Source organism: Meles meles, chromosome 11 (assembly GCF_922984935.1).
Source record: "Meles meles chromosome 11, mMelMel3.1 paternal haplotype, whole genome shotgun sequence".
Lineage (NCBI taxonomy): Eukaryota > Metazoa > Chordata > Mammalia > Carnivora > Mustelidae > Meles > Meles meles.
In genome coordinates, this window is record NC_060076.1 from 87,826,000 (window position 1) to 87,851,823 (window position 25,824).

The 25,824-nt window shown below is 49.8% G+C and overlaps 1 protein-coding gene across 4 annotated transcripts in view; it reads left to right on the top strand.

The window, feature by feature from the left end:
- APBA1 (amyloid beta precursor protein binding family A member 1) overlaps window positions 1–25,824 on the top strand; it is a 196,118-nt gene that overhangs the window by 144,688 nt on the left and 25,606 nt on the right. For 3 of the 4 annotated variants that reach the window (XM_046023677.1, XM_046023676.1, XM_046023679.1), the window contains exons 3-5: window positions 15,145–15,240; window positions 19,965–20,004; window positions 23,398–23,543. In XM_046023677.1, coding sequence (XP_045879633.1) covers window positions 15,145–15,240; window positions 19,965–20,004; window positions 23,398–23,543 — 282 coding nt within the window. The remainder of the gene's footprint in view (window positions 1–15,144; window positions 15,241–19,964; window positions 20,005–23,397; window positions 23,544–25,824) is intronic. The other variant, XM_046023680.1, reaches the window with a different exon arrangement.

Genomic DNA, 25,824 nt, shown 5'->3' on the forward strand with positions numbered 1-25,824 from the left:
GTTAGCGGCTTCTTATCCTGTTGACCTTGTGGTTGTCTTGTCAAGCTTAACAAGGGCAAGCAAAAGAACTGGTCTGCTGCTGAAGGAGTGTGTTTTCCGGAAGGTTCCCTGTAAGGTGTATTTGGAACTGAGGTTTCCTTCTGCCGGTCCTCACCTCCTCGGGAGCTCTGGCCAGCCGTCATTTTTCCGGATCTGGATAGCAAGGGATGGAGTTGAAGTGGGATCTGAAGTCAGGTGGACAGACTTCAGGATGAACATACGTTCTGTGGGGGCCTGGTCTCCCCCGTGCAGATAAATCCCTGGCTGGAAGCAGTGTCCTGGTGTGCGGGGAAGGGAGTGGTCATGGGGAGGGATGGGGGAACATTGTGCTGAAGAGTTCACTCAATTCTGTCCCCATCGGTGACCTGGAAAGGACTAGACTCAAAGCTTCCTTATCTCAGAGTGTCCTCCTGGCCTGCCGTGAAAGGATTCATCCCAGTGTTGGCCGTTAAAGCCAACTTTCTGCTATTATGTGTTCAAAAAAGGGGGGGCTGGCAGACCTTCCAGGTCCACATCCCAGAGACTCATCCAGAAATACAACCTTCGGACGCAGGATCTGCTGCCATGAGAGCAAAAAGGAGCCCCAGCATGGTTCCCCGAGCAGGCCTCAGAGAGCAAGAGGAAACTTCAGCGGGTGACGTCAAAGGAATACATGTGTTCCCAACCATCTTCCACGTAGCGGGCCACAAAATGATTGGGTTGAGTTGTTACAGCTGTTCCCTTGCTCACAATTCCGGGTTTCATTAAGCAGCAGCCACATACAGGGCATCGTCTGTGAATAAGAAATCGGGCCTGGCCGCAAACCGGCGCTATTCCGCGTTTTGTTAGCAAACCAGAACGAGCTGCAGGCACTGGCCCCGGTCACGGGCTGAAACTCTGACTCATGATTTCTCATCTGCTCATTCAGTAAATATTTTTAAGTTCCTCCTATGGGTCAGGCGCTGAACAAGATGCCAGGGGCATAGCAGCAACTGAAACACGCGCTCTGCCTGGAACAGACAGACCCTGCCTGTGCGGAGTGTGGGATCTACTCGGGGCTCGTCCTCTGGTGAGCCCTCAGCCGGGCCTCGCAGCCTCCTCGGCTCCCGGGGCTTTCCTCTGAAGGCCCGTGGAGTGTCTCAGCTGTCCACTGCTGACTGACGTACTGCTCCGAAGCAGTGGCAGAAAATGAGCCACGGTAATGATCTCCAGTGTCTGTGGTCAGGATGCTGGCGTGGCCTGGCTGGGCCTCGGCCGTGGGGTGTCTCAGACGCTGCAGTCAACCGTCGGTGACCTGTGGTGACCTCCAGCCTGTACTGGGGAGAGAGCTGTTCCCAAGGTCATTTGCTTGTTGGCAGGCTTCAGGTCCTCATGGGCTGGGGGCCTGAGGGCTCCATTCCCTGCTGACTGCTGGCCAGAGGTGTCTTGGGTCTCTGGCCCGTGGGTGCTCTCCTATGCGGTGGCTTGCTTGATGAAGCGGGCAAGGTCAGAAGGACACTGAGGCTGACAGCAAGGTGTTTGTCCCCGTCTTTTGCAACAGTCACAGAGGGACAGCCTTTCACTTTGCTGCATTTTATTGCTTGGACTAAGGCCCTAGCCAGTGCTCCCTGCCCAGGGAGGGGATTACACTGGGTCTGAACACCAGGAGGTAGGGCTCCCGGGTCTCTCAGAGAAGCCTGCCCACCACATTGTGGGTCCGTCCTGGGCCAGTGAAGGGCTGGCGAGCTTCAAACCTGAGGACACAGCAGTCGCTGGCTGGTCTGCCCCCAACTGACCCTTGTCAGCCCTTCCCACCTCCTCGGCCATCTCCGTTTTGTTGTCTGGCTGAGAATAGGCAGAGAATAGGCAGATCGAGGATCATCCAGAAGGAACGAGCGTGGGTTCTTCGTAAGCAGAGGACTGTCGCTGTGGTCCCAAGGGTCTGCTAGTCAGAAGGGTCACTGGGGTCACTAGGTCAGAAGAGCTTGTCACAAAGACTCCTTCATAAGTCAGGGCAGAGCTTTCATCCAGGGTCCTGATGCTCCCCATGGACTTTGGGTTGGGGGTGACCCAGGGCCATCGGGCATGTTGCCTTCCTGCCCAGCAGCGTCATGCAGGGCTCTGGGTCCTCTCCAGCGGACCCAGCATGTCATACGGATCTATCAATTTTCCATAGGCTGCGACGCAGCGGAGGCTGAGAGGCACAGAACTGAAAGGTCTCACTGGGCTAAGACACCTACGCGGGAGAGAATGGCCCTGGAGGCCTGCTGTCATTGGGCGCCCAGACTTCTCCGTCGGGGGTGGAGTGTGGACCCGATGCTTTGTGCGGCCATCTCAGCCCCCGCCGTGCTGCGGCTGGTCTCCGTGGCCGATGTCATCCATTATTGACGAGGAACGGAGAAGGCAGTGGTGAATAATTAAGCAGGACTCCGGTGCTGACTGAACGCGGAAGGGAAGGGAAGAATTCTGAATTCTCTTGTGCCAACAGGACACTAGGTGTAGATGCCTTCTGTAACTTTCCAGAAGGCCTAGCGGATGTCTCCGTGGTTTGTCTGATGTCAAGTCTCCTGTGTGGTTCTCTGGTTATTAACCGAACGTATTCTAAGCGTTCCACAGCAGCAGGAAGGCTCTGAGGGCTGCCGCCTGACCTCGGGGTTCATGACGCCAAACCAAAGCCATTTTTAAGAGGGACAGTGGGACCCCTGGGGCTAATAATACATTATATGTGAATTTTAAAAAATTTTTTTTAAAAAAGAGTGACAGTGGGAAAAATGGCTTCTCCCATAAGTTGGGGAGAGTCCGAAGGTAGGGAGAGTTCAATCTGGACTTGAGACTCAACACACAGAGATTTCTGTCTTCTAAATAGTTAATGGGAAGAAGAAAGTATTGGAGAGCCGGCCGGACCGTCTGCTTCCCCCGCTCACCGTTTTGCAGGGGGCTCCCTTGAATGGGGACCCACAGCTACAGGAAGCGCATCACACTGACCCAGATGATAGGAGGGGCAGGCCGACCTTCCTCTCCTCTGCCAAGGGCCCATGGTTATGTTCTAGACCCTGAGCCCAGTTTGGGATCACGCTTTGATTTGGGTCAAACCACGATGGCTCTGGGGACAGATTTCTTTTGTGTTTGTATGGCTCGCCTGCCATCTCCCCATCACTCAGAGCACAGTGCAAGGACTTTGGAGGCACTCAACAACCCCAAAGAGTGGCAAGGGTCCACTCCCAGGGTCCCGACCCCCAGGGGTGCCGGCCCTGTGTGGCCACCGTGTTCCCTAAACTCGCAGCCCAGGTCCAGGTGCGTTCTGACGCAGGCTGGGAGACAACCCCCTTTTCCCAGCCTCCACCCCAGCTCTGCAATGCTTTTTCACAGGTTCTATAAACGCAGCTGAGTTTAGAGCGTGTGAAAGTTTCTGGTTGCACCTCAGAACCGAGTTTATTTTCCCCCAGAAATAGTAGGCATCGCTGCCAGAAGGGGGAGGCCGGCCCCTTCTCCCAAACGTCAGGTGATGGGACTCAACCAGTGACGCACGACTGCCGGGGCCCTTCAGACACCAAGGGGTTAACACGGATGCCTTGGACACCCCGGGAGGTGGTCCTCTCTCCTGTTACAAGTTGCATTATTGACTCAGGGCATCGGATACCACTGGTAACAATCCACCAGCCCTATCCTGAGGTCAGGAGTTAGCCTCAGCTCACAGGTGAATGCACCAGGGCCGGTCCTGCTCCCCAAGCAGCCCCCAGCACGATGGAGAATTTTTGGATGTACCAGTTTGAGTGTCGCGAAGAAGAGGTAGGTGGCTCCTAGGGCTTCAGAATGGCCTCTGCCTCTTCACTCCCAGTCTTCCCCTTCTGGGGCTGTCAGCCTATAAATCTTCGGCACGTCCCTCCATCCTAGGAATACGGGAATGGAGCAGGAGGGGTGGGGGAGAGTGGGCATTACCCAGGGTGGGAGCAAACGTAGCCGGGATTGCCTGTTGCTTGGAAGCTCAAGAGAGAGGAGGCCACTCGATCAGGTAGAAGGACGCCAGGTTGTTCGCTTTCTCTCCATCAGCGTCGTGGTGTCGGGGCTCCTTAGTTTCCAGTTTTGTTCTCTGTGTTGTGTCTTTTTTTTTTAATATTTTATTTATTTATTTGACAGAGTTAACAAGTAGGCAGAGAAGCAGCCAGAGAGAAGGGGAAGCAGGCTCCCTGCTAAGCAGAGAGTCCGATGCGGGGCTCGATCCCAGGATCCTGAGATCATGACCTGAGCTGAAGGCAGAGGCTTAACCCACTGAGCCACCCAGGTGCCCCTGGGTTGTGTCTTTTGCTTCCAACATGCTGATGACAATGAAGGAACTTGGTGCCTTGCTCGTCAGGAACGGCTTTGCTAGGTGAGGGAATGGGCACCGCGCACCCTGTCCGGGGCCGGCACACAGTAGGCCTTCTGTGAATGGCTCTGGGATCATTCTTAGCAGGTAATGAGTCTTTAGAGCAGACCATGTGCTCTTAGCTGCATCTCTTACAGAAGCTAAAAGGGGCTGTGTTTTTTTTCCTCTTATGGAACTCAGGTCTGGAGGTCTCCGGAGAGGTAGTGCAGGACCCCCGGTGGGGAGGTGAGACACAGACTCCCACATTTCTCCATTACACAGTGTCCTGCCTTTCAAACACAGGGAGGCCCTTTCAAGGGGTAACAGATAACCTGTGTTTCCAGATCAGCTTTATCAGCTGGTAAGTGAGCTCCACTGACGACAATGACTGGTTAATAGTTAACTTAGCTTTTTTTTTTTTTTTAATCATCTGCGCTCGTGGCTTCAGAAGCTGAGGGCCCTTTGGATGGTAATAAAATGGATTATGTGTGGACAGTGAGAGCCCCTCTGTGTGAAGAGACTGCCCCGGTATAAGGCTCTCTGGGGCTCGAGCTGGTCCAGGTCTTGCTATCACTGCAGCGGCAACGTGGGGCCTCGGCGTTGGGAGGACCCCCCCCCTTCCCCGGGGGGAAGACAGGGAGTGAAAATGGTTGGACTATTTTAACTGACAGTTATCTCAAAATGTTCGGTTGGTATTAATTGAATCCATTATAAATGTGTATATAAAACACTTCATTAGGCCCAGGCTATTATCATTTTAATGACATAATTATGCTCCTACAATGTCTATACTAACTTTCCTACTTCACCACATTAAGGAAACAGAAATGTGCATTGATAACATAGTTTGAATTGAGAGTGAATAATTACGGATTTCTTAACCCGTTTCAATTTTCAGAAGCACAAATATATCTTGCAGCAAGAAAAACTTAATCATATATTTGTCTCTTTTTTTATCACTCTAACATGGAATAGAGTTAATTTAAAATGACTTATATCAGTAAGGAAAACAGTGTACATTTATTTGAGAAAAGGGGATAAAGCCAAGATGCATAGTGGAAAAGCTCTTCAGGGATGCTGGAACTAGAGAAGTCCCACACAGGTCCCAAAACAGAAGTTTGCCAGAAGGAACAGAGTAGGTACCATAGCCCATCACAGGTAACCACACCTTTGAAATTCCGTATAGAACCAGAATGTTCAGGCTCATAAGGAATTGAATGACCAAGTGTTTGATTACAATCTGTATGAAATGCCGCCTCTGAGATCCCTTGTTCTTGCTGGGTCCACATTACTGTCCTGCTCACATGAGGATGCATGATTAGCAAACGATGTCTGACCAGGAAGGAGTCAGACCATGACCAAGAGTCCGTGATCTGCACGTGGGGACCGAAATCCGTGTGAGCACGTCTGGGCAATGCTCCAGGGGTTTAGAACTGACTCTGTGTATAAACGTATTTTGTTTCCTTTCTCTTTGGGTACACAAAGACTGATGTCTGTGCATCCTTCCATATGCTCAACACATTTATTAAACCCCTGCTCTATATTTTATGGAGAACCTGTCGTAAGCACTTGAAGAAGAAAAAGTTCACGAATCACACATCCTGCCTTCATAGTGCTTATTGAAGTGTTGTAGGGACACCTGATGGCTCAGTCGGTTAAGCGGTTGCCTTCGGTTCAGGTCATGATCTTGGGGTTCTGGGATCGAGTCCCACATCAGGCTCTCTGCTCAGAGGGGAGTCTGCCCCTCCTCCCAGATCCCCAGATCATGTGCAGCCATGCGTGTTCTCTCTCTCTCTGTCTCAAAATCTTTTAAAAACAAAGTATTTAATCAAATTACTCTATAGTATTTATACTTTAATAAAACCTAAGGGAGGAAGTGATGTACAGAAGAATGGCACCAATAGCACCCAAGCAAGTCTCATGGGAGAGAGCTTCCGCTCACCCCAGAGACTAGGAAAGATTCCACGAAAGAAGTAACATTGGAAATGAGCCTTCGGAGACTGGCGGACATGTGTGCTTCAGACTAGAGCATGAACAAAGGTTTTCCCAGAAACGCTCAGGTTTGATACAAGAGGCAGAAAACAGCTCAGTTTCGCTTGATGGTAGAAGAGAACTGGGAGGGGAAAATAGCAAAGAAGTTAAGGCCAAACCTTGGAGTGCTTAGGTAGAGAGTCTAGAATTTCTTCTTCTTCGTCGTCGTCATCATCGTTGTCATCGTCGTCGTCGTCGTCTTCTTTGATTTTACTTGCTTGGAGCACGTGGGTGGCTCAGTTGGTTAAGTGTCTGTCTTTGGCTCAGGATCTCAGGGTCCTGGGATCGAGCCCTGCATCAGGCTCCTTGCTCAGTGGGGAGGCTGCTTCTCCCTTTCCTCTCTGCTCATACTCTCTCTCACTACCTCTCTCTCTAAAAAAAAAAAAAAAAAAAAAAAGATTTTGCTTGTTTATATAGAGAGAGGGGAGGAGAGCACGCATGAACAGGAAAGGGGCAGAAGGAGAGGAGAGAGAGAATCTCAAGCAGACTCCAGGCTGGGCGCAGAGGATGATGTAGGGCTCAATCCCATGATCCTGAGATCGTGACCTGAACTGAAATCAAGAATTGGACATTTAACCTGCTGAGCCACCCGGGCATCCCTAGGATTTATTTTAAACATAAGCAGGAACCACTACAGTTTTTCAATTGAGGAGTAACTTGCTCAGAGCTTGTTACAATGTATTTTAAAATGAGAGTCACGGGCCTGGGTAGCTCAGTCATTTAAACGTCTGCCTTCAGCTCAGGTCCTGATCCCAAGGTCTGCAGATCGAGCCCCGTATCGGGTTCTCTGCTCAGCAGGGAGCCTGCTTCTCCCTCTCCCTCTGTAGCTCCCCCTGTTTATGCTCTCCCTCTCTAATAAATAAAATCTTTCTAAAAAAAGAGTCATTTCAATACAAAAAAATTAAAGGAGAGTCAGTAGGTACTTAGTGAAAAAGTGTCTGATTATCTTAGTTTGGGTTGCTGCATAAGGAGGATACCATGGTGGGGGGCGCTTACACACAGAAGTGCGCTTCTCACAGTTCTGGCACCTGGGAAGTCTGAGAGCGGGGTACCAGCACGGCCAGCTCCTGGTGTAGACCCAACCCCTCCGGTTTGCTGATGGCGCTCTTCTTGCCACGTTCTCACAAGGTGGAGAACAGAGAGAAGAAGCAGGCTCTCTTGTGTCTCTTCTCGTAAGGTCACTATTCGCGTCAGGAGAGCTCTACCCTCCAACGAAATTACCTCCCGCAGGCCCCATCGCCTCATACTGTCCTCCTGGAGGCTAGATGAGTTTGATGTGTGAATTTGAGGGGGACACGGTTAATTACTGAATAATTCGGTCCCAGATACATGTGGTAAAACTGTGTCATTCTTGAAGGATTATTTTCTCCTACCCTTCATTGTGAAACTTTTGTCACTGAGATTCCTTGGAGGCAAGGATCAGCACGTGCTGGGACTTGTCAAGGTTGTAGCCAGAGCCGGCCCGAGCCTTTAATCGAGGTCGTCACAGTAGAGGATCTTGGTGTGTGGTGATTGTGCACAGGCTGTATTGCAAATTCACGCTTGCCTGTGCACCTGATTCTCTTCTGTAACCTCGCCCCCAGAATAGCATCACTCTCAGCCCTCATATTTCAAAACACCCTCCCATTCTCGGATGGGAGACAGCGGGCGTGCCAGAAACGCACACGTTCATTGTACCTAGCCCTGGCCATGGCCAGGGATGAGCTCTTCTTACCAATAGGCCACTAAGACTCTTGGGGCTTATAAATTAATTTAGAGTCTTTCTAGTAAGGTTTTAGAGACCCTTCTGCGTGCTTTTTAATTTTATCCCTGAGTAAAATTTAGTAAGAAAGGAAGCAGGAAGATGGGATGAGAACGGCATCCCCGTGGGTACGTGTTGTCCTTGTGAACTCTCCCCAGTGGCCTGAAATCGTTGTTGCTGCTGGAATCTTCAAAGACTCTCGTCAAATGCTGGTGGGAGGCCTTGTGCGCACCCAGGCGCTGAGCTGACGCCCCGTGTGCGTCGTCCCCGATCAGTCCCCACGCCAGCCCCGGTGGTGGGTGGTGATTGTTTTCCTCAATTCTCGGGAGGATCCGAGATGAGTAACTGGCAAGAGTCAGAGCTGGGAGCAGGGGAGCAGAACTGAGACGCTGGTCATCCAGATGCCGGGGCTGGAGGGCTGCAGCAGCTCACTGCCCGGAGACCTTGAGAGCTTTACTTGTCCGGCCACGCTCTAAACTTAAAACACCCCAGCCCTTTGCAAAGGAGCAATGGAACTTGTATTCCCTGAAACCACATGGCACTTTTGGAAATGGACCCTAGTACTAGAAAGTCAGATCACGGTGGATTTGAAGACCAGATCCTGTATCTTAGGAGCTGAGTGAGTTTTCATGTCCGCCAACCAACAAGCTTTTCTCCGGGGTCTCCCAAGTCCCTAGTTCTGGGGCAGGAATGGCATCTGTGTTCATTAGCCTGGAGGCCTCCCTGCCCAGCCTCTGCAGGTCGCCTCTCCTCCCTGCTGTTCCTAGGATCCTGCTCATGCCTCTCAGGGCACCTGTTGTGTCCCACTGTAATCATGCGGGCAGGGTTGTTCAAAGGAATCCTGCAGAAGTAAACCTTCTAAAATTAATCCACTGGGATGCCTGGGTGGCTCAGTCGGCTGGGCGGCTGCCTTCGGCTCGGGTCATGTTCCCTGCGTCCTGGGATCGAGTCCCGCATCGGGCTCCTTGCTCCGCCGGGAGCATGCTTCTTCCTCTGCCTTTGCCTGCCACCCTGCCTGCCTGTGTTCTCTCTGTCTCTCTGAAATATAATAAAATCTTTTTTAAAAATAAATAAATAAATAAAGTTAATCCACTTAAAATGAGGACCAGAATGGGGAGGAAGGAAGGGATTTGGCTAGAACCTTATCTTGCAAAACCGTATTAAAAATTATAAACATAAGCTTAGTAGTTTTATTTATTGACTAATAACATGCAGGTTATAATTTCACTTACATGTGAATTCTTTTTTTAAAAAAAAAAGATTTTATTTATTCATTTGTGAGAGAGAGAGCACAAGCAGGGGGAGCAACAGGCAGAGGGAGAAGCAGGCTCCTCACAGAGCGGGGAGCCGGATGCGGGGCTCGATCCCAGGACCCTGGGGTCATGACTTGAGCCGAAGGCAGATGCTTAACCCACTGAGCCACCCAGGCGCCCTGTATGTGAATTCTTGAAACAAAAAAGGAGTATTGATTTGAGAAAGAACCCTCGAGTCACACACTAGCATAGCCTTCTTCAGGTCACACTGTGACTTCTGCCGCACGACCAGAAGGGCCCCTTCTAATCAGAAAGAGGACAGTTTGAGCAAAAACACACGAGGGCTGATGGGGCTTTCGCAAGGGCCTCTCAATGACTTGATAGCCCAGTCACGCTCCTTTGAAGCATCTCTAGTGTTGCCGTTCATTGTTCTGTCGCCTGCTTCATCTGGGGACTGGTGTAACCAGCTCTTCGGGGACCCGGGCCGGGTGTGAGCAGTCCTCCACCTGGGCCGACTTCGACTTTCTAAAACCTGCTTTTCTCTTTATTTTTGCAATATTTGCGCTTGCACTCTGCGGCGCGTTTGCAAGTGTCTGGTTTTCTGTTTTGTTTTGCTCTGGGCCTTGCGACCCCGGACGGTCCCAGCCATCAACAGAGACCAGCTGACAGTGACGTGGGCCGGGGAGATGCTCAGGTTGGAGGTGGGGGACTGTTAGGTGGACACCAGCATTGTGAGTGGTCTGCTCCATAGGGACTGCTTTTGTGTCGTTGTGACTTCTGTTCTCAAGGAGTCGGTGGCCCCTGCTTCCAGAGGCTACCTTGTGTGTGTTTGTATGTCTGTCTCCCCTGCTGAGCCGGGGGCTCCTGGGGCACAGGCAGGGGTCTGGGCCTCCTTGGATGCTGTCAGAATTTCCATGTGAAATGAATGAATGACAGTCTTGGTGGAACTTATATTTTTCTGTCTTTTGATTAAAATGTCTCTGAAAGTCTTTCAAGATCTCTCTATGTCTCTCCCAGTCACTGCTTTGCACTCAGTCCTTAGGCCTTTCCGAAAAGAACACCACCCATTTGGAAAGAGCCAGTGACCCCTTTGCCTTTAGTGTGGGGTGCTCTCATTGTCCCATCGACTTTTCCAGGATGTCATCTCTTCATGCAGGTGGCAGGGCAGAAAGGATGGAGGGACAGGGAGAGTGGAAAGTGACAACTCATTCTCTCCATCCTTGAGATCTTTAGTTCAGCTGAGGAAATAGTCACTAAGTGCCCAGACTGAGCTTCTGTGCTGAGGATAACAGGTCAGTGACCCACCAGGAAAACCCCACCTGCTGGGCAGAGAGTAGACGTGGCTGTTTGTCATCAGATGTCCTGTCCTTGCCCTTCAGCTCAACCCCTGCTTTCCTGCAGAGCTCTGCGGCCGCAGCTCTCTGTTTCCAGAGCCTTCCTCCCTTTCCTCATCCCTTCCTGTGCCACGAGTACTGTAGTTTTCAGGGTTCAGAGGAAGTATCACCTTCCCCAGAAAGCACTGGGGATTCACCGTAACATATTGACTCATCTACCCATAAAGCTGATACGCCCCTTTCTCCCCTCCAGCCGAATTGCTCCCTCCCAGCCTTGCATCCTACATCCTACCTATGGGTGACTATTCCTGCCACCTGCCACAGCCCTCCGTCCCAGCCCTGCCTATGCCCATCACCTGGAAAGGCATGTAGGACAGGACCCTATCTCGTTCCTCCTTGTATCTTGGGCCAATATGCCGAGCAGAGATAGGCACGGACATGTCCGTTGAAGGAGTAAATGGATGATAGTTATTTGTGCCCTGCTGCTCTTCCCTGCAAGGATGGCTGAAAAGTTCCTCGAGCTGTTTGTTTCACCTCTACCCCCCCTTAGTACAGCGTTGGCCCCTAGAACAGGTTCGATCGGAAATAAAATGAGAGATTGGCTTTCCCTCTGGATGCTTCTGCACCCCAAGGCCATCTCCAGCCTAATGACGGGACTGTCATCTCCCGTCCTGGCATTGACGGACTGAAGTCTTACAGCAGAGAGCTCTGCTCTGTGGAGCCCCGGAGCTCTGGCAGTAAAACTGAGGCCGTGTTGGTGGAGAATGTGCTAGAACACAGTCTGCAGAGGACAAACAGCTCAAGAAGCCGTCCCGTGATTAACCAGGACAGGGAGTTGCCAAGTTGTCTTTGGACATTGTAGATGCCCCCTACTAGATGCCCCGTGTGGCACGGAGTGAATGTCCAAGCCCACACTTGCTTCCTATCCTTAGTCTCTGTTTCTTGAAATTGACTACGCAGCCAGTGACCCCTCAGGCGTGAGACTTGAGCCGGAAAAATACGTGGTAATGACTTCCTTTGTGTATCGTGTTTTATTAGTTAAACTTTGCCTCCAGTACATTCTCTGAAAGGAGGAGGTGGTGGTCTCAGCTTTCTGGTCTTGTTTCCTCTTTTTGAGTGGAGTATGGCAGTGCAGAAGCTGAAGGAGAGGGGCAAAGGGCTTTTAAAGCGGACATTGTAGATGAATCGATGCTAATACTTTTGGTTAGGGACCTTGCGGGCTCTTTGCCCACCTTGACTTTGTCAGCAGTGGTGTGGGGAGGGCTGGGCTCCCACATCTGGAGTCCTTACGGGGATACAGCTTTGAGCTTCAGGAGAGCTTTGCTGGAGCCCAGGTCAGATCTTCGCAGGCAAAGACCCCTTTTTTCTCATTCAGAATGCAGATTTAGCATTCCACACTTAAGAGCACGAGAATGCGCTCAAAAAAGGGCTTACCATTGACCACTAAACAAGAATGAAAGCGATCCATGGTTGCCCTGCTTTCTGCAGGTTGGAAAATATGGTAAAACTGGAAATGACTCTGAAATCATTTCCTTAGCAAAGGTTTGCTGGGGGCCCACTGCTTTTGAGACCCACGGTCAGGCACTTGGATTCCAAAATGATTAAGACAAGATCCCTGCCAAAGAGTTCGGGGGCAGGGGAGACCCACACATAAGCAGATAATTACAAAACCTGACACAAGCCATCGGGGAGAACAGGACAGTGAATAGAGTCCGAGAAAGCTTCAGCAGGACTGGCCATTTCAGATTCAGCTCTGAAGGTGGGCAAGAGTGCGAGAGAACTCTCTAGAAGGTCATTAACTGCGCGTGCAAGTGGAAGGACAAGTGGATGAGCTCGTTTGCGTGCGGAAGGCTAGAGGGTGGAGCACTGAGGGGACGTGGTCCCTGATGCAGGGCACTGTGGGTCCCTCCTCTCCGGGGCTCCCTGCAGGCACCAGGCACTTGTCACTTAGCCTCAATGTGAAGTCTGACCTGCCCCTTCCACATCACAGCCTGCCGTCCAGATAACCTGCCTTCTACATCATCCTGAGACGCCCCGATGTTTGCAGTGTTGCAGAGAATCCATTTTTAGAATTTAGATTTGCAGCAGCAAATGGTTAGATAAGGAAATAGGAACTGCTGGGAACTTAAGGACTTTTTTTTTTTCCGTTTTTTTTTGTTTTTTTTTTTAATGAAGGTGTTACACAGTCCTCAAACCAGGCAATTAATTTTTTTAATTCGTTTAAATTTTGTCTTGTGGTTTTTAAGAAGATTTTATTTATTTATTCGACAGAGAGAGATCACAGATAGGCAGAGAGGCAGGCAGAGAGAGAAGGGGAAACAGGCTCCCTGCTGAGCAGAGAGCCCAATGCGGGGCTCGATCCCAGGACCCTGAGATCATGACCTGAGCCAAAGGCAGAGGCTTACCCACTGAGCCACCCAGGTGCCCCGAAACTAAGCAACTAAAGAAAAGCCAGCCGTCCTATCTTCCCAGGGACCAGACCCTTAACATCTTTGCAACAGAGAAAATGACTTGGGGGAAACTGGAGAGATGTAACTATCTAAGGAAGCTCTTCAAATTTGAAAAACTGGAAAAATGTAAAGGCACTGAAATGTCATGGGACTTCACTTGCCTGTGTTTGAGTAGAACAAACAGAGCTAACTCAGCCAGTACCCCTCCACTCTCTCGGGGGCCAAATGAAGAATTCTGTGTGTGATTTTTTTTTTTTAAAGGCGTGCAGGGCTGTTTTCCATCCAGGGGCTGTGGGGCTTGGGGTCCTTATGTCCACTCTAACCTGCGCCCATCACCTTGGCTTGATGCTGGAGGGGCCGATGTCCGCACATGAGCAATTAAGAGACTCGTTGGTCCTCACATCCCTGCACAGAATCAGACACAGGGGCTCACGGAAAACAAATCCAGGCCTGATGGGAATAGCAGCGTCTCAGTGTGGAGAAAGCAGCCTTCACCACATCCCCATCGTCCAGTTCCTTTGGTGCCCCCTGCATTTTCCCATAATTCAGACTTTCTGAAAAAGATTTCTTATTTTTTTAGAATTTCCCATAATGCTCCTTGAGGCCCCATTGTCTGTGAGCATGCCCTCGCTCCAACTCAGCACGACTGATTTCGTGGAACATTCTACCTTTCCACGTGGAGTACTCGGTTGAGGTTTCTACCTCAGCCTCCCCACGGGGACCAGTTGCAGGACATGAGAAACAAATTCAGCCCCCACGGGTGTAGCCCGGCTTCCTTCGTCCAGGATGGAGCCCCCCCCGCACATCGCCATACTTGCTCAGAGAACAGATGCTTGCACAGGTTCTGTTCTAGGCCTTTCCGTCAGGTTCCACAAGCCGTGTGTGCTTGCTCTCAGAGGGCCATCGCTACAGAATCCCCATCCCTGTGGCTCTCCTGAAGATGCCCCTCACCTCTCAGGATTGCAGGGGCATGAAGAAATGTTTGGGTCTCGGCCGGGGAGGGTTTCCAGTGCCCATCTCAGGCCCGTTCTTGTGCCCGTTTGCTTGCTTTGACTGCTCATTCCGTGAGCGTGTCGGGCCCCGGCCTGAGGCTTCCTCTTCCCTTCCAGCAATGCCTGCCTGGGCCACCACCCAAGGCAGCGACACGCCCAGTGGAGACAATATGCTCTGCATCTGTTCTTCTAACCCTATTTCCAAACAGAGCATTTAATGAAGGACTTTTGAACGGTTTCAAGAGCGGCCAAGGTCAAGCCATTGTTTGGATGCTGACGTTTCTCTGAATTTTCCATGACCTGTGGACTCAATGAGAAAAAAATGCTTGAAATCAGGACATGAGCAATACGGGTGCCGCCTCTGAAAATCCCTATTTTCGTTTTTTACATTGCCATTTCCAGGTCATCTTGGGCAGTTGACTTTACTAAGACAACAAGTACCCGCAGTTTTTGTCTGTGAGAAGAATCTTTTTTTTTATTTTAATTTTTTTAAAGATTTATTTATTTACTTATTTGACAGAGATCACAAGTAGGCAGAGAAGCAGGCTCCCTGCTGAGCAGAGAGCCCAATGCGGGGCTAGATCCCAGGACCCTGAGATCATGACCTGAGCTGAAGGCAGAGGCTTTAACCCACTGAGCCACCCAGGCACCTCTGTGAGAAGAATTTTACAAACCGCAGACCTTTGTGTCTCCCCATTAGCTTTATTCATTCAGGACTTGAAGTTCCATAGTCAGCTTTTGCTCTGTTTAAACACTTGGCCTAAGGAGGAAAAGTAATGGCTGAGCTTTCGAGGATTCCTTTGAAAACGTGGCGGGAATATAAGAGAAAGCCCTGAAAACCCAGGCCTGTTAGGTACTGTTGGTGGCTCCTCTGGCAAGGAAGTTTTCTCCCCATAGAGGCGTTTGTGCCCTTGCGTTGGGCTTTCTCCTCTCGACCCTGCCCCCGCGGGTGTACGCGAGTCCCCAGACACTCACCGTGTCCTTTCCTTGCTGTGTTCCAGTCTCCGTCTCCTGGCAGTTCCTCCCCGCTGGGTGCAGAGTCCTCGAGCACACCCCTCCACCCCAGCGACCCCGCGGAGGCCTCCTCGAGTAAAGAGGTAGGGAGCCATTTTGTTTCAGAAGCCGCCAGCCTATGTTGCTTTCCTCTTCTTCTGGTGTGAGTTTTCTTCAGCTTCCCACACAAATCCCCCAAACTCCACCCCCACCACCACCAGAGAGAGAAATCCTTACCTCTCCTCTCAAGTGTGGAGTTTAGTAACGGAAGCCGCACTGTCCAGTCTGATAGCCACTGGCCGCAGCTGTCTGCTTTGACTAATAAATGAAATAGAAAGTCACCTCCTCAGGCACACTAGCCACTGTTCGGGTGCTCAGTAGCCACGCGTAATGAGTGGCTGTTGTATCGGACAGGGGAGATGACAGAACATTTCCAGTCTCTCTGGCAAGTTCTCCTGGACTGTGCTGGAAATGGGATATTAAGAAGTCTATAGCAGCATCCTTCCTCATGGCATCATGAGCCTCTGAAGCGAGGTTGCCATGTGGTTTGGGAAGAGGGCTGGTTTCTTAAATACCCATTTACTTCAGGCACAAGTGGAATAAGTTTCATGACACCAGGGTGACCGCTTGTCCTGGCTTACATGGGGTGGTTCCCGTTCACACCTGTTGTGCAAGCCGTGAACCCAGGAAACACGCGTTTCTAAAGCAGCGCTGTCCCAGAGAACATGCTCCAGTGATGGAAACCGTCTGCTTCTGCGCTATCCTGTATGGCCATCACCAGCCCCAGGTGCCTACCAAGCTCTTGAGGTGTGGCTCATGGGACTGTGGAACTGAATTTTGCATTTTATTCCATTTTAATCAAATAGTCACATGTGGCTAAAGATGACTAGACCGTCCAGCTCTAAAGCGTCCCCCTGTTGGACAGTGAGTCATACGGTCACCCTGCCAATGGAGGCCAGCCTGAGCCCCCATGGAGAATGCTGCAGTGAGAAAATCCTCCTGTTCCCACAGAGGTTTCTGGGGCTATGAAAGGATTTCTGGGGCTATGAAAGGACAGGTGCTCTTCCCACAGGGGAGCCCCTGCCTTTTCCACACTGTTGTCTCTTTACCCCCAGCTAAATGCCACTCCTACCTAGTTACGAACCAGGGTCAGGCAAATAGCGGCCTGCGCCAGAGTCCACATGTGGGTTCCGTGCACTTTAAATATAGACGCTGCCTAATCATTGCTGAGGGTAGGCACGAAAGAGGTATGCTGTATAATGAATGATTGCCTCATTTTCCTTCCTTTTGTTAATAATATTGTGCTAAATGCAACAGAAGAAAGCCATCTCCATTTAACCCTGCGTGGCAGATCACTTCTAAAGGGAGTCTTCATTAAAATACACCCTTACACTATCACTGAATATACATCCATTCGCCATTAACTATTCATGCAGGGAGAAGTATAATTTTCCATAATCTGTTCCTATTAAAGCAAACAAACATAAGGGAGACCTTCTCTGAAATGACACCATCATTAGAATTTAAATACTTTGTCCTCCTCTGGTCTTGTCCTCAGACCCGAGGTCACGGGAACAGGAGTAGCAAGGTCATTGTTTCTGCTGACCCCAGATCCCATAGCTTTGCCGTGCGCTTTTATTCATAGTACAGGAATCGGTGAGGACCAAAAGCAAGAAGAAAGGGGTCAAGGCCACAGTGATAATAACAGCAGTGAGAGTTACCATTTCTTGAGCGTTTACAGAATTCAGGGATCTGTCCAAGCAAATCACAGGTAGTATCTCATTTAATCCTTACAATAATTCTGTAAAGTGGGATCACGGTCCTCGTTGTTTGTTGAGAAAGCCTAGAGCTTCAGGAACTTACCTGAGGTCCAGGGCCCACAGGTGGTCGGGCCAGGATTTGAAACCAGATCTCCTATGGGGCCAGCCTCTTGACCCCAGGTGAAAAGTGCCCCAGGCCACGTACATGCTGGTAGACAAGCTAACTTGCACGTCTTTATTCCCACTGTCAGACCTCCAGGCTCTGCACATGGTTCAGTGTGACCTCCTGGAAAATCCCAAAGATTCTGGCCTTTCATCCTCTTGAATGTGGCTTTATTAATTCTTGAATATTAAGGATCAACTGATGTTCGTCTCTGTCCACGGGTGAGAAAACAAAGGGCTAATCAGATAACCGGATATTCAGCGTTTGATTATTCATCAGGTATAATAAGCCGGGCAAATTTGTTAGTTTCTCCATTCCTACAGGACTTGGTGCACGTTTCTGCATATCCTTAGAAATTATGATGAGAATCCTCTTTGTGTGCAATAATTGGAGATTCTTTCATTTCTCAAAACTCTTTGTTTTAAAAACTTACTACCACAGAGACTAAAGAAAGCCAGTCATGAGCTTGTGAATAGAGAATAAGTAAATGTACCAAATGCCCGCCATTGGGGCTCTAAATAAAACTGCAGATTTTATTTTTTTTAAGGGTTTGTTTATTTATTTGACAGAGAGCACAAGCAGGGGGAGTGGCAGGCAGAGGGAAAGGGAGAAGCAGGCTCCATGCAGAGCAGGGGGAAGCCCGATAGGGAACTTGATCCCAGGACTATAATCTGAGCCGAAGGCACTCCCTTAACCAACTGAGCCACTCAGGTGCCCCAAACAGCAGCTTTTAGAACTATAGACTAAAGTAATACTTTTGTAGCTTCTGCTAAAATCTGGGGACTGTCCTTGTGATTAGCATTCAGAAAAGTGTCCTACTAGCCCAAGAAAATCTGAATTAGTTTCTTGGATGTACCTGGAGGCTAACCCATTTTGACAAAATAAAGGAAACCCTCACTACTCCTGGACCCCTCGCTGCTGAGGGCAAGGCCAGTGGGAGTGTAGGGAATAATAATTTTAAAGTCTTCGGTCTCTATGAGGAAGCTAACTTCCACTTGCATACCTTGAACTTGTTTGTTTTGTGTTTAATCAGAATTAGACAGTCCTGCTCCTGGCACTCACCGGGGCCTCTCTTCTCACTTGGAAAGTAAAACGAGTGGAAAGCGCTATGGAAATGGGAGTTGTCTTTCCTCCTGTGCACAGAGCTTAGCTGGGTGTGCATTTTCCCATAAACACATTAGCAGCCAATGGTCTTTCCTCCCCAGTGGATTTGTCTCTTTGGTTTCCTTAAAGGTAATCCCTTCTGGATTAAGAAACCCACCATCCCTGGTGTAATGGACCATTGCACCCAGGCAGGCACATCCTGGTATCTCGTGTGATGAGTGTCAAATTCTTGTCATTGTCCTGAATTGAGTAAGATTCTTAAACCCGGGTGTCTTTGCCTCTGGTGTTTTGTTTTTGTTTTTTTGGGTGGGTTTTTTTTTCCCCCCACATGTAATGGTTAACACTACTGTGTTTAGAATGTTGTGCGAGTGGTAAGTGGTTAGACTCCCTTTGCTGTCCCCTCTCCCACGTGAAGACACTGTACTCCATACTACGAGAAGGAGCTGTTCCCTTGGTGTCCCAGCCCTCTGTTGGGCCCTACGCCTTCCAGCCACCAGGCACCCCGAGTTCACCATCAACCCAGGTCAGCGTGTTGAGAAGCTGTGCTGTACTCGATCCCCTTTTCCTAGAAGGGACATATTTAAATGATGACTTAATACCTGCTAGATTCTTTTTAAGATTTATTTACTCATTGATTAGAGAGAGAGAGCACATGTAGGGTGAGAGGGGGCGGCAGGCAGAGGGAGAGGGACAGGGGGAAGCAGGCTCCCCCCAGAGCAGGGAGCCTGATACAGGTCTCGATCTCAGGACCCTGGGATTGTGACCCGAGCTGAAGGCAGCCACTTAACTGACTGAGTCACCCAGATGCCCAGTACCTGCTAGATTCTTAGCAATGGAAATCTTTAGGCTTCCTGAGGATAACCCTTGGCCGTGCAAACCTTCCTTTTGGCTCATGTGCAGGACTCTTGTCTCTGCCATTAGCTCTCCACCCCCCTGCAATGCTCACATGACCCTGCCCCAGACGTATCCACTACAGAGTCTGTGACTGGATAAAGCAGGAATGAATTTCCTACTCTTAGGCCTCTCAGAGTTACCTTTAGGCCATTCACTTATGGAAGGAACCAAATGGTAAGTGTTGTTCCTCTGAGAGCCTTTAAACCACCATCCGGTCAGGTTCTAGAAGGCCGTAGCTGATCACGACCACTTTCGATGGTGCTGTTGGAAGACTGACCCTTGCTATGAGGTCTTACTTCGTATAAGAAATTCCGGGTTTTTCAGTTCACTCCTGTGTTTATTGGGTTCTTATTTGAAGGTAACACATAATAATTACCCACATAATGGAATTCGTAAACCAGTAAGCGGTGAAAGGAGAGGAAAACTCTAGCAAACATTTTTAGCACAGTGAGAGATTACTGAAGCAAAGACCTCAGGGAAATAAAATTCTCCAAGGGAATCCTTGATTTCAACATATAATCACGTTGTTGGTGCTTTTACGAATCCAGCAGGTTTTCACTTAGAAACCCAGATTCTTAATAAAAACTGAGCCCTTTGTATTATTTTGTATTGATTATGGGTTTTGGTCTGTGGGATATTTTTTTAAGCTGTTGGACATCTCTCTGATTGTGGAATGTAAGGTTTTCAGATTACCTAAACTAGGAATAGATGTTGTGGGCTTTGGGTAACTTTAGTAAGAAATGTATATGATTATTCGCACTTTTCTTCCTGTGTCCAAAAATGATTGACATCTGGCTAAATCTGTTATTGGTGATTTATTTATCTTTCATGTTGCATGGATAAAGTTGTGTTAATGCATTTTTCATCACGGTTTGCCCTTTTTGAAACCTCTTTGTCTTGATTACAGTCAAGAAAAAGCTTGGCTTCATTCCCCACCTACGTTGAAGGTAAGAGCTGAAAAGGAAGTAATTGAATATTGAATCATGCATGAATCTCCTAACATTTTGGTTATTTGAAGCATTGGGCTGTGAGACCCTAGTGGGGAAGAAAGGCCACGAAGTCATTCACATAGTCTTAACAGTCTTAGAATCTTGGACTGAAAGAATAGTAGCCATGAGCCTGTCAAAGATCCTCCCCCCAACTTTGCTGACTGTGTCCATGAATTTGCAGGGAGGCTGAGGGCTGTTCCCAGCTTAGAGACAGTCATATGACATCTGAACCCAAGCCTCTTTATCTCCATTCCAGGACACCTCTTAATATCGATCAAGGACCATTCGAGTAGGAATGAAGTTTAAGGGAGACATTTTGGTCCTCTTAATTGAGAGGGGGAGAAAAGACCTTCCCAATCATTCCCATCTCTTGCTCGGATGAGTTAAGCCCAAGGTTTATCAAGCTTTCACTCTGTGCAAGATACACACTTTCCATATAATAACTGATTGACTCCTCACATCTGTCTTGTGAAGTGGGCTGACTACCCCCGTGTTATGCAGGCGAGAATTAAAGCATTCTTACTCCAGGTGCTAGGTGGGTAACTTTCCCAAGCTGGCACAGTTACGAAGGATCAGAGCCAGGCTGTGAGCTGGCAGTCTGATACCATAGCATCAGACTCTCCTGGTAAACAGTATTCTGTGCAGGATGGCCATGTATGGTTGTGCAGGTTATTCACTGCTCAAGGGCACCCAGTCAGAAGCAAAGACCTCAAGGGAAATAACATTCTCCCTAGTTGGGCCATAACTCGACCCAAGCAAGGCACCCTAGGTTGAGACTGGACCACAGAAATGGAGTATGTATTCTTCACCCACACAAAGGCCCCCTTTAGCTAGAGGACAATGGCAAATGGTTTTTCCGGTAGGGTGATAGTCATTTCCTTGAAAGAGGATTTTCTGGAGATGAACAAATATGCAGATACCACTTTGAGGTTCTGTCTGGCCCTTGGATCCTGGGCGTGAACCATCCGTGTGTCCCACCACCTGGGAGTGGGTCATCAGGATTCGCACACCTTCCTGATCCTGCGCTCCTGAAAGCTTAGGTCAGGCTTGTGCTTTCGTTCAGTTACTCAGGTCTCTTTCTTGAGTGACCTGTAAATTATCTGTGCCATTTTTGCAAGGCTCCAGAATTCCACGAGTACTCCTTGGGGAGTTTCCGGGAGTTTGGGAACTCCATTCTTCGTAGTCGTTCCGCCAGGCTCAGCATTCCCGTGAGTGTGACGATGATACATGTATGCTTGTCCACCCACAGAGCAACACAGAGGCCCGGAGAGGAAACACACATTCTAAGAGGCCAAAATGAACCCTGCAGTTCTTCGACTTAGGGCCATTATAATGTTAAATTTTTGGACTTTTTAAAGAATACCCCAATGTGAAGTTATGGACTTAGGGCTTTTTCCCCCCCAGAAGTGATCTGGTGGCAGTGATGTTTGATTATGATCAGTTTCTCTGGCGGATAAATGTCCTAAGATCGTATCTCAGATTACCGTGTATTTAGGTCCAGTATTTCTGTCTCTTGGCTGGTTGACATTTATACAGTCCTTTAAATATTACTGGGATTGCTCTTATACCTGTCTACAGATCCACACTTATTATGGTCGAAGAGGGACCCTTTCAGGGAATAGAGCCAGCTCAGAGATGAATAGACAATACCGGAAGTCCCATAGAGAAGTATGTCATTAATTCTGCTCTTTCTTTGGACACTCATTATTTTCACAAAATAAATGGAAGGTTTTTAGAAGTTACTATCGTAGATGAGATCTTTTTTCTCAATGCCTGGTTACGCAAAAATGATTATGTTTAAATCACACTTAAACCCATCATGGGAATTTATGGTAGGAGAGTGATAGATGATCTTTTACTTTTTACGAACTGTAATGTGGGTGCAAACCTATCCATGTGTTATTTTGGCTAGAAACGCTTCCCTGCCCTATAACTAAAACTGTCTGTTAGATATACCCTTCTTCTGTTGAATCCTTCTGATATCTAGGGAAGTTTCAGGGCAGGAAGAGTGTGACTGTTGAGAAGGGGAATTACTAGCTCATAGTGGACGCAGGTTAACTGTCTGTCCAGAAGCCTTTCTCAGAAAGATCTAGAAAAAGACAAATAACAGGTTTTCTTATTTATTTACTACACAGATGCTTTGTGAAGACCTTTCCTAAAACACCGTTAATTTCTTTGTTTCAACCACTGCCTTGGCTTTAGAGAAATGATCAGATTATTTTAAGATTGTACCCTGATAAGTAGCTTATCACGGGAAGCAGCTGGTTAAGCTCCAGATGAGCTCGATGTTGGAGGATAAAAATAAAAATCATTTCAGATTAGCTTTCTGAAAGGAAAAAGCAAATTGTTTCCATTTCCAGTTATCTAATTTAAGAGCCTGAGGTTTGAACAGTAGGTTAAAACGTATATTTTTAATCTCCCCAAATACGGCATTCAAGCCAAAGAAAATTCATCTGTTTCCATTGTAGAATTAAAAACCTTTCTTGGTGCATCTGTTACAAAGTTATGTATTAGTCCTAGACATGTTTTAATTTCAAGTAGTGTTTACAGATGGGTACGGTAAGGATCAGATGCCATTTTAAATATTTTAAAACTAAGGTTTAATTTCCAAGTCCGGTCAGTTGAGAACAGAAAATCTGACTTTCCTTGGAACTGATCTGTACACGGAGGCAAACTGGGACCACGAGAGCCTTTGAGTCAGCAAGGTTGGCAGGAGGAGACTCCGGCTCTGGGGTCATTGTCCTCCGCCTCCCAGAATCGGGGTCAGAGGTCATTTAGGAATCTGGACATTCTGAAGCCAATTCCCCTTTTCCTGATTTATACAGTTTGTTTTCCCCATTATGGCTACAGTGGGAAGAGAGAGAGGCGAATGGTGGCAGGTGAAGGAACTGTTATGAAACGAGGTTTTCTAACAAAGCAGCCCCCCTGCTCCCCTAGCCACGTGTCTGGCACCCATTTATTTGAGACCCACTGGGTGACAGACACGGATGAGACACGAGAACCAAAGAGGAACATGACGTGGTCTTTGTCCCCAAAGGGTTCACAGTCTAACGGGAGAAACAACACCCTTTCTCACTGACTTTACGTTTCATATTTAAATAAGCGCATCCCTTCTCACAGTAAGTGGCCTGGGCGACGTGGATTAAGAGGAAATTGCTCCTTCCCTTTGAGAACGAGGGGTGAGCCAAGGCAGATGCTGGGAGACGCCTCGGGCTCTGCAGGGTGTGTGGTGTGGGGCCCCGGGGGCTGCCGCCACACAGCGGGGTGAGGGGGGCTGCGCGGTCCGGGGGCTCTGGCAGGGGCACGGCCCCAGGGCGGCCTCGCTCACTGCCTTGGCTCTGTGTGTTCCAGTTCCCGGACCCTGTGACCCCGAGGACTTGATCGATGGGATCATTTTTGCTGCCAATTACCTTGGCTCCACCCAGCTGCTGTCGGACAAGACGCCCTCCAAGAACGTCCGCATGATGCAGGCCCAGGAAGCTGTGAGCAGGATCAAGGTGAGGGGCCGCGAGGGGCGGGCGCTGGGGCCTGAGCCGTGCCCACGGGTCTCCCCACACCGCGTGCAGCCAGTGTGTGGTGGGGACAGTGTACCTGCTAACGCTCTCAACAGAAAACACGTGTGCTGGAGCCCTTAGGTATCAATGCTGGGTATTTGGGGCGACCCTAGCAGCTGGTCTTAAAACGCACGTAGGAACCTAAACTTCAGGAAGCTGGTGTGGCGAGGAAGGATGTTATTTGGGGCATTCCATCTCCCGGGTGAGAACTTACTCCCGGATTTCCGCAGACCTGGTGATCAGTGACTTGAACCCTCGCAGGAGCGAGCTGTTCCAGTGGGGTCTCCTGCTGATCCTGCTCAAGCCAGACTGAACCAGTTCACTTCTGGCTCCGCAAACCGCTGGATCAGACCTAACCAGAATGAGTCCGTGCCGGGCTACCCCAGTTGAAACTAGTTTGAGTCGGTCATAACCTGTTGGAATCTGAGGAGCAGGTCTGTTTGATCCAGAAACTCCTTCCGTCTGGTTTAAACCACTCCCTGCTGGGCCGAGCCGGCCAGAACTGGCTTGCCCACAGGGCAGTGCAGGGCTCTAGAATCAGCGGGATGCCGAGACCACCCGCAGGGCTCCGGGGACGCATCCCGTGCCCTTAAAATGCCACCAGAGCTCCAGGGATAGCATCCCTGAAAAACCCAGAACCAGGTGTTTCAGGCGACTTGGAACAGATTAGGACTCACCAGATTTGGTCGTTTCAGGCATCAGCTGGTCAGAATCCCGTTGGTCCTCAGAGAGCCAGTCCCTTTTCCGTATGGTCTCGTACACACGCTCCCTGTCGCCTCCTGGTGTTTGTGTGGCCGTGTGGAGAGAGGAAGAAGCACGTATGAGGGCAAGACAGGAACTTAGGGTCCTTCATGCAGGGAAAGTATTTCTTGAGCACTTAAGTGTGCAAAGCTGTCCACGGTCTTAGGAAGGAGGGGAAATGACCAGGTAGAAGGTGAGCTCCTTGCCCCCAGCTCGGCGGCACCGGCAGAAGTAAGCCAAGCCAGCGACTGTGCAGGATGGACCCGAGCAGGAGGACAAGGGGTGAGGGGGTGGGTGCCCAGGAGAGCCGGGGCCCCCGCGGGCTCACTGGCGGGACCAGGGCCGAGGAAGCACAGAGGTCGTGTAGGGCTCAAGTCAGTGTTTCTGGCCCGTCTGCCCATGCTGACTCCCGTGTTATTCACGGACTGGGAATGTAGGCAAGAGGCCCTCACTGTGATGACCCAGGCCCCTGCTGCCCGGTCAAGACGCAGATCCCCGGTCCCCTGTCCCTGCGTCCTCATCGAACTGCCGTCCATGGCTTCAAGGGCCACGAGTTGCTGGCTTCTCTCACACCCTCTGCCGACTTGGAAGAGGCACGTCTCTCCTGAGCTCAGCACCGGTTCTCCCCGAGCTCGCCATAGTACAGCAAGCCGGCGCGTCTACACCCGATGCTGCTGCGGTGGCGTCTCGGGAATTAGGATGTCTAAACAGAGAGCAGCTCCCAGCTGCGCCACAGTGACAGGCCACGCCAGGCCAATGTCACGACTGCCCACAGGGGCCCGCCCGCATCTTGCAGGTGTCTGGGACCCACTCCACCACTTTATCCAGGGTCTCTGAGCCTCACCTGTGCCTCAGAGACCTGCCGCCCCAGGGCCCGCTGCTGTGGTGGCCGTGTCTTCTCCCAGAATTAGCCTCTGCCGGCATGATTGACAGCAGGAAGGTCCACTTCTCTCGAGGGAAGTCCCGCCTCTGCCCACAGAGAGGTGTGGCCCCCAGAATGGCCACCCCATGCCAGCATATCATACGACCTTTGTACCTTCTGGGTCTTTCCGACTCATCAGTGTTACTGGTGGAAGGAGCATCAGGTGCCCGTTGAGCTGCCCATCCAGGCTTGGCCTAATTCCTTCTGCCTCCCCTTATCCTGAAGAGTGGCAGGAACACCTCCAGGTCCCCCCAAAGTCTTCCGGAACTGAGGATGTCCCAGGCGCAGCATTCAAAACAGGAACACCCAGACCGTAGGAGAGAGCCGGCTACTTTTCAGGCACTGTACTACTCAGGCGAGAACTTCTAAAGCCAAAGTCTGTCAGGACGTCATTCTGACTTCTGATGTCCCACAGTTCCCAAACAGAGCCTGTTAGGATTTTGTGAAGTTAACAAATGTTCAGCAGAGCCCTGACGTGCCAGATGGTTGAACCAAAGAGCACAAGGGAGATGGAAATGGAGACATTTATTACCCACAGGTCCTCAAGGAAGGAGCCAGCAT